General features: G+C 43.6%; 1 protein-coding gene across 1 annotated transcript in view; it reads right to left on the bottom strand.

Moving 5' to 3' along the window:
- The window catches only part of LOC139409835 (A disintegrin and metalloproteinase with thrombospondin motifs 19-like), a 132017-nt gene that overhangs the window by 29477 nt on the left and 93925 nt on the right, over positions 1 to 8615 (bottom strand). Inside the window, exon 20 of the mRNA XM_071155220.1 lies at positions 4319 to 4523. Coding sequence (XP_071011321.1) covers positions 4319 to 4523 — 205 coding nt within the window. The remainder of the gene's footprint in view (positions 1 to 4318; positions 4524 to 8615) is intronic.

Here is an 8615-nt window from a genome sequence, read left to right as displayed (position 1 = left end):
ATGTTCATGTTTTTTAGGTTTATTACAATGCTACATGTTCATGTTTTTTAGGGTTATTACAATGCTACATGTTCATGTTTTTTAGGCCAGGATAATACAATGCTACATGTTCATGTTTTTTAGGCCAGGATATTACAATGCTACCTGTTCATGTTTTTTAGGCCAGGATATTACAATGCTACCTGTTCATGTTTTTTAGGCCAGGATAATACAATGCTACATGTTCATGTTTTTTAGGCCAGGATATTACAATGCTACATGTTCATGTTTTTTAGGCCAGGATATTACAATGCTACATGTTCATGTTTTTTAGGCCAGGATATTACAATGCTACATGTTCATGTTTTTTAGGCCAGGATATTACAATGCTACATGTTCATGTTTTTTAGGCCAGGATATTACAATGCTACAAGTTCATGTTTTTTAGGCCAGGATATTACAATGCTACATGTTCATGTTTTTTAGGGTTATTACAATGCTACCTGTTCATGTTTTTTAGGGTTATTACAATGCTACCTGTTCATGTTTTTTAGGGTTATTACAATGCTACCTGTTCATGTATTTTAGGGTTATTACAATGCTACCTGTTCATGTATTTTAGGGTTATTACAATGCTACCTGTTCATGTATTTTAGGGTTATTACAATGCTACCTGTTCATGTATTTTAGGGTTATTACAATGCTACCTGTTCATGTTTTTTAGGCCAGGATATTACAATGCTACCTGTTCATGTTTTTTAGGCCAGGATATTACAATGCTACATGTTCATGTATTTTAGGCCAGGATATTACAATGCTACCTGTTCATGTATTTTAGGGTTATTACAATGCTACCTGTTCATGTATTTTAGGGTTATTACAATGCTACCTGTTCATGTATTTTAGGGTTATTACAATGCTACCTGTTCATGTATTTTAGGGTTATTACAATGCTACATGTTCATGTTTTTTAGGGTTATTACAATGCTACATGTTCATGTTTTTTAGGGTTATTACAATGCTACCTGTTCATGTTTTTTAGGGTTATTACAATGCTACATGTTCATGTTTTTTAGGGATATTACAATGCTACATGTTCATGTTTTTTAGGTTTATTACAATGCTACATGTTCATGTTTTTTAGGGTTATTACAATGCTACATGTTCATGTTTTTTAGGCCAGGATAATACAATGCTACATGTTCATGTTTTTTAGGCCAGGATATTACAATGCTACCTGTTCATGTTTTTTAGGCCAGGATATTACAATGCTACCTGTTCATGTTTTTTAGGCCAGGATAATACAATGCTACATGTTCATGTTTTTTAGGCCAGGATATTACAATGCTACATGTTCATGTTTTTTAGGCCAGGATATTACAATGCTACATGTTCATGTTTTTTAGGCCAGGATATTACAATGCTACCTGTTCATGTTTTTTAGGCCAGGATATTACAATGCTACATGTTCATGTTTTTTAGGCCAGGATATTACAATGCTACAAGTTCATGTTTTTTAGGCCAGGATATTACAATGCTACATGTTCATGTTTTTTAGGCCAGGATATTACAATGCTACCTGTTCATGTTTTTTAGGCCAGGATAATACAATGCTACATGTTCATGTTTTTTAGGCCAGGATATTACAATGCTACCTGTTCATGTTTTTTAGGCCAGGATATTACAATGCTACCTGTTCATGTTTTTTAGGCCAGGATAATACAATGCTACATGTTCATGTTTTTTAGGCCAGGATATTACAATGCTACATGTTCATGTTTTTTAGGCCAGGATATTACAATGCTACCTGTTCATGTTTTTTAGGCCAGGATATTACAATGCTACATGTTCATGTTTTTTAGGCCAGGATATTACAATGCTACATGTTCATGTTTTTTAGGCCAGGATATTACAATGCTACCTTTCATGTATTTTAGGGTTATTACAATGCTACCTGTTCATGTTTTTTAGGCCAGGTTAATTACAAATGGGTTATGGTCTGGTGAATTGTGACCATTTTAGTTCAGTTCTATTGTGTTGTAATTCCTTGTCAGGGGAAAGCGGGGAGCGAACATGCACTGGCATAAACACTCCAGCACATAAGAGTTTTATGAGTGAAGGTTGTGTTTGTCTGGGGGGAAGGGGGGGTTAGCTAAGTCTTTTCCTAGAGTTTTATGAGTGAAGGTTGTGTTTGTCTGGGGGGAAGGGGGGGTTAGCTAAGTCTTTACCTAGAGTTTTATGAGTGAAGGTTGTGTTTGTCTGGGGGGAAGGGGGGGTTAGCTAAGTCTTTACCTAGAGTTTGATGAGTGAAGGTTGTGTTTGTCTGGGGGGAAGGGGGGGTTAGCTAAGTCTTTACCTAGAGTTTGATGAGTGAAGGTTGTGTTTGTCTGGGGGGGGGGGTTAGCTAAGTCTTTACCTAGAGTTTTATGAGTGAAGGTTGTGTTTGTCTGGGGGGAAGGGGGGGGGGGGGGGGGGGGTTAGCTAAGTCTTTACCTAGAGTTTTTTGAGTGAAGGTTGTGTTTGTCTGGGGGGAAGGGGGGGTTAGCTAAGTCTTTACCTAGAGTTTTATGAGTGGAGGTTGTGTTTGTTCACAATGCATTAGCTAAGTCTAAACCTAGAGTAACCTTGACTTTTACCGAATGACTCATCTACAAACAGGGAAACCACAAACACACGCTCCCACAGCTGCCAACACTACAAATACTAGAAAGCTATGAACTCATTTACCCATAAAACGATTAATCAATTTACTCCCCTTTGATAGGATTAACGGCCTTTCATCAACTGCATTATCAAAACAGAAGGATTTTCCCTCATCGACTTCTTACGTAAACTTACTTCAACGGGGGCCGAGAAAAAGCAACAGTGTTCAATGTGTGAGAAAACGAAAATCTTCAAAATGAGAAATTGGAGCCACATGAGAGAGAATCTCGATTGAGATATTTTCTCCTTATCGATACTGTTAGAGCACTGGTCGAGGCCGGGCTCCTTTAGTCTGCTGCCAGCAGGCCCTGAAAAGGTAGGAGGGAAGGAGGGAGCATGAGAATGAGGGAGAGGGGAGGATGGGGGTAGAGGGAGATGCTGGCAGCAAGGCCTGAGCCAGTGATGTGCAGGTGCTATACAGAGAACTCAAAGGAATCTCAGCATCATTGCGTAAGCCCCTCTATGTGGAGTGCCAAGGGGAATATTCTGGGAGCTAGCCTCTCTCTAAAACCTCTCTCTACATAAGCTTCTGGGGATAAACATTAGCTTAAATAGTCCTGTCTGTGTGAGTTTGGACTCTGGTGAGACTTTTTAAAAGTGGTATTGCAAAATGTGAATATACTAAATGTATATTAAGTACATTCTGCCCATTCTGAATGAGTTGAATCTTGAGCCGAACATTTATACCACTTTATTTTTGCACTCTTGCTCACTAAAGTTCATAATCGTGTTATCTCATTTGCTAGCTGTCGAATTGTCGAGGGTTCCACTACGCCCTCAATTCTCCTCGCTACCAAGTGAGGCATCTATCTACTCAGTGTCTTTGCTGGCAGACTTTACCCATGAACACATCAGCTAAGTATCATTTGAACACTGGTGGTCACTACTGAACACATCAGCTAAGTCTAATTGGAACACTAGTGGTCACTACTGAACACATCAGCTAAGTCTAATTGGAACACTAGTGGTCACTACTGAACACATCAGCTAAGTCTAATTGGAACACTAGTGGTCACTACTGAACACATCAGCTAAGTATCATTTGAACACTGGTGGTCACTACTGAACACATCAGCTAAGTATCATTTGAACACTGGTGGTCACTACTGAACACATCAGCTAAGTCTAATTGGAACACTAGTGGTCACTACTGAACACATCAGCTAAGTCTAATTGGAACACTAGTGGTCACTACTGAACACATCAGCTAAGTCTAATTGGAACACTAGTGGTCACTACTGAACACATCAGCTAAGTCTAATTGGAACACTAGTGGTCACTACTGAACACATCAGCTAAGTCTAATTGGAACACTAGTGGTCACTACTGAACACATCAGCTAAGTATAATTTGAACACTGGTGGTCACTACTGAACACATCAGCTAAGTCTAATTGGAACACTAGTGGTCACTACTGAACACATCAGCTAAGTGGTCTCTCGATAAAGGGCTCTGTGGCCCAGTTTTCAAGGAGGGACACATGGTCACCACTCTGACTTGTGTAAAGTGAACATGTGTAAAATCACACTGAAACACAATATTCATAGAACAAATGCAGTTGAATCCATATCTTCTTTGATGTAAAATAAATGGAGTAAGTAGTGCGTCACAACTAAGAGTGTGTGTGTGGCCTCACCTCAGACCACACGCCAGCCTCCCACACGGTGACACAGTCCTGGCCCTCGCAGCGTTGGTTGGGGGCCGGCTTGGGGCCGGCACAGTCGCGGTCCTTGGCTTTGACCAGGGTGCCGTTGGCTAGCTGCAAGGTGCAGGCTACCTGTCTGCTCTGAGAGCCTCTACCACAGGTACGAGAGCAAGACGTCCACTCAGTCATCATCCACCTGGAGAGGTAGAGAGCACGTTAATACACACATACTGTACACATACACACACACACACACAGTACACACACATACACAGTACACACAGACATACACACACACACACACACACATACACAGTACACACAGACATACACATACATACACAGTACACACAGACATACACACACACACACATACACAGTACACACAGACATACACATACACACACACACACACACACACACACACACACACACACACACACACACACACACACACACACACACACACACACACACACACACACACTACACACACACACACACACACACACACACACACACACACATACACAGTACACACAGACATACACACACACACACACACACACATACACAGTACACACAGACACACACAGTACACACACACACAGTACACACACACACACAGTACACACAGAACGCACACACAGAACGCACACACAGTACGCACACACAGTACGCGCACAATGTACAGACAGACAGACAGACAGACAGACAGACAGACATACCATACAACCTCCTGCTTTGTGTAAACAATGTGGCCACCAGACTTCATTCCCATTCAACAGAGAAACCTAAGCCAAGGAGCAGGAACGTGAATGGTGAGAGTATGTGTGTGTGTGTGTGTGTGTGTGTGTGTGCGTGCGTGCGTGCGTGTATGTGTGTGTGTTTGTGTGTGTGTGTGTGTGTGTGTGCGTGCGTGCGTGTATGTGTGTGTGTTTGTGTGTGTGTGTGTGTATATGTGCGGGGGGGGGTCTCATCTCAGTGTTAATGACGCCCCATAAACAGACAACCAGGCCCAAGCACAGCCCTAGAGGAAGGCTACCAGGCTGGTTCTGACGTAATGTGGCCCCATCTGGGTGACAGATGTGCAGGCAGAGGCACCAGGGAGAGTCTGGTTCTGCTGGTGGATGATGGTGATGGTGGAGGAGGGGAGGTGGGGTGGATATGCTCCATCCAAGCCTCCCCTCGGTGACTGCGATCAGGGTAGAACAGCCGGAGAGGACAGGGTCCAGCTGGAAGTCTGCTCGGGCCAAACAGAAACATGACGTGGCCTTGTTGACCTATCACCCCCCTCCCCACACACACACACACACACACACATCCCTGTCTGACATCAGATCCACAGATCCAGTGGTCTGTTCTGCCGTTATCTGATTGCCGAGTTTTTGTTGTTGTTGAGCACGGCAGGACTGTAAATGTTATTTATCCGCGGCTCGGGGTGATGAAAGCTCACAGCTTGCTGCTTACTGCTCGGCTGCAGATGAAGTGTAATACCCCAGATACATATGACAGATAAGAGAGAGAAACTAATGATTTCCAGGGGATGCATTGTGGGGGAATGTAAATGTCAGCAGCGAGTGTGGACTAGCATTGGACTAGCCTTGGACTAGCATTAGACTAGCATTAGACTGTCATTAGACTAGCATTAGACTAGTCTTGGACTAGCCTTGGGCTAGCATTAGACTAGCCTTGGACTAGCCTTGGGCTAGCCTTGGACTAGCATTAGACTAGCATTGGACTAGCCTTGGACTAGCATTGGACTAGCATTGGACTAGTATTAGACTAGCATTAGAGTAGCCTTGGACTAGCCTTGGACTAGCCTTGGACTAGCATTAGACTTGCATTGGACCAGCTGTCTAATGATTTCCAGGGGATGCATTGTGGTGGAATGTAAATGTCAGCAGCGAGTGTGGACTAGCATTGGACAAGCATTGGACTAGCATTAGACTAGCATTGGACTAGTATTAGACTAGCATTAGACTAGTCTTGGACTAGCCTTGGGCTAGCATTAGACTAGCCTTGGACTAGCCTTGGACTAGCCTTGGACTAGCATTAGACTTGCATTGGACCAGCTGTCTAGTGTTCATCTGTAGGAAGATAAGAGAAAGTTCTGTACTGGTATAGGCCCGGGGAGAAGAAGGGCTGCGATTCACGTTTATAATCAAGGCAAAACAACGTTGTGGGCTTCATGTAAATGTTTGTACTGGTTTCCGTCAACAAATGTGACTTGGTGTATCTCCTCAATCCATTATGCAATGGATGATCTAAGGCTCAGCTTACGTCAGCATTAAAGAGGCAATCTGGGATCTAGACAGCGAGAAATCGCCCACCACATCATTCTTTGGAAAAACAGCTGAGAGTAAGACAAGTAAAACATTGGAGTAAAACAAGCTTATATTTAGGGTTCTGATGGAGTACGACAATTTTAAACTTAGCTCATTTAAAAAAAAATGTTTTTTTGTCATATTCTTTAAGAATCAATGGCTATACATAATTAATTTAAAAGTTTAAAAAAAAATGTATGTACCAATCCCAGATTCCCCCTTTAACGACGGAGTTGGCAGCACTTCAGAGTATATCATGGAAGACTTCTATAAATGTGTTAAGAAGTAGCTACAGAAGGTAGCTTCAACTAAAGTGGAACAACCATTTCCAGGAACTACCAGAACTTGCTGGAGGAAGACTGTTAGTATGAGAAGAACACATGACTGTCATTGTTAACAAGCATCCCAGACTTTGGCATGACGAAGTAAAGATTCATTTCTCTTTGAGCTACATGTGCAATATGACTCAATAGAAACATCATTCTTCCATAAGAATTAAAAAGCCTGTTCTCAATGAATGTTGCTATTACACTATTCCCCCCCCACATTGGTAAAATGTTTAGTCATTTAAGCAGACACTCTCATCCAGAGGGAGTGCATAGATGTTCATACTAGTTGCTTCATAGGAATTGAACCCACAGCCCTGACATTGCAAGTGCCATGTTCTAACAACTGAGCCACACGGGACCACATACTATATACTATAACAAAGCCTGAGAGGGAAGGGAGAAAGAAGGACCATCCATATTGTACCAGCACTTATCTTTACCTTGTCTAGCAGGGCTGATCTTTACCTTGTCTGGCAGGGCTGATCTTTACCTTGTCTAGCAGGGCTGAGCTTTGCCTTGTCCAGCAGGGCTGATCTTTACCTTGTCTGGCAGGGCTGAGCTTGTCTAGCAGGGCTGAGCTTTACCTTGTCTAGCAGGGCTGATCTTTACCTTGTCTGGCAGGGCTGATCTTTACCTTGTCTAGCAGGGCTGATCTTTACCTTGTCTGGCAGGGCTGAGCTTTACCTTGTCTGGCAGGGCTGAGCTTTACCTTGTCTGGCAGGGCTGAGCTTTACCTTGTCTAGCAGGGCTGATTTTTACCTTGTCTGGCAGGGCTGATCTTTACCTTGTCTAGCAGGGCTGATCTTTACCTTGTCTGGCAGGGCTGAGCTTTACCTTGTCTGGCAGGGCTGATCTTTACCTTGTCTAGCAGGGCTGAGCTTTGCCTTGTCTAGCAGGGCTGATCTTTACCTTGTCTGGCAGGGCTGATCTTTACCTTGTCTGGCAGGGCTGATCTTTACCTTGTCTGGCAGGGCTGAGCTTTACCTTGTCTGGCAGGGCTGATATTTACCTTGTCTGGCAGGTCTGAGCTTTACCTTGTCTGGCAGGGCTGATCTTTACCTTGTCTAGCAGGGCTGAGCTTTACCTTGTCTGGCAGGGCTGATCTTTACCTTGTCTAGCAGGGCTGAGCTTTGCCTTGTCCAGCAGGGCTGATCTTTACCTTGTCTGGCAGGGCTGAGCTTGTCTAGCAGGGCTGAGCTTTACCTTGTCTAGCAGGGCTGATCTTTACCTTGTCTGGCAGGGCTGATCTTTACCTTGTCTAGCAGGGCTGATCTTTACCTTGTCTGGCAGGGCTGAGCTTTACCTTGTCTGGCAGGGCTGAGCTTTACCTTGTCTGGCAGGGCTGAGCTTTACCTTGTCTAGCAGGGCTGATTTTTACCTTGTCTGGCAGGGCTGATCTTTACCTTGTCTAGCAGGGCTGATCTTTACCTTGTCTGGCAGGGCTGAGCTTTACCTTGTCTGGCAGGGCTGAGCTTTACCTTGTCTGGCAGGGCTGAGCTTTACCTTGTCTAGCAGGGCTGATTTTTACCTTGTCTGGCAGGGCTGATCTTTACCTTGTCTGGCAGGGCTGAGCTTTACCTTGTCTGGCAGGGCTGATCTTTACCTTGTCTAGCAGGGCTGAGCTTTGCCTTG

The sequence above is a fragment of the Oncorhynchus clarkii genome, chromosome 5, assembly GCF_045791955.1.
Source record: "Oncorhynchus clarkii lewisi isolate Uvic-CL-2024 chromosome 5, UVic_Ocla_1.0, whole genome shotgun sequence".
Lineage (NCBI taxonomy): Eukaryota > Metazoa > Chordata > Actinopteri > Salmoniformes > Salmonidae > Oncorhynchus > Oncorhynchus clarkii.
The sequence above is the reverse complement of the archived record's forward strand: the minus strand, read 5'-3'. Positions and strand labels throughout refer to the sequence as shown.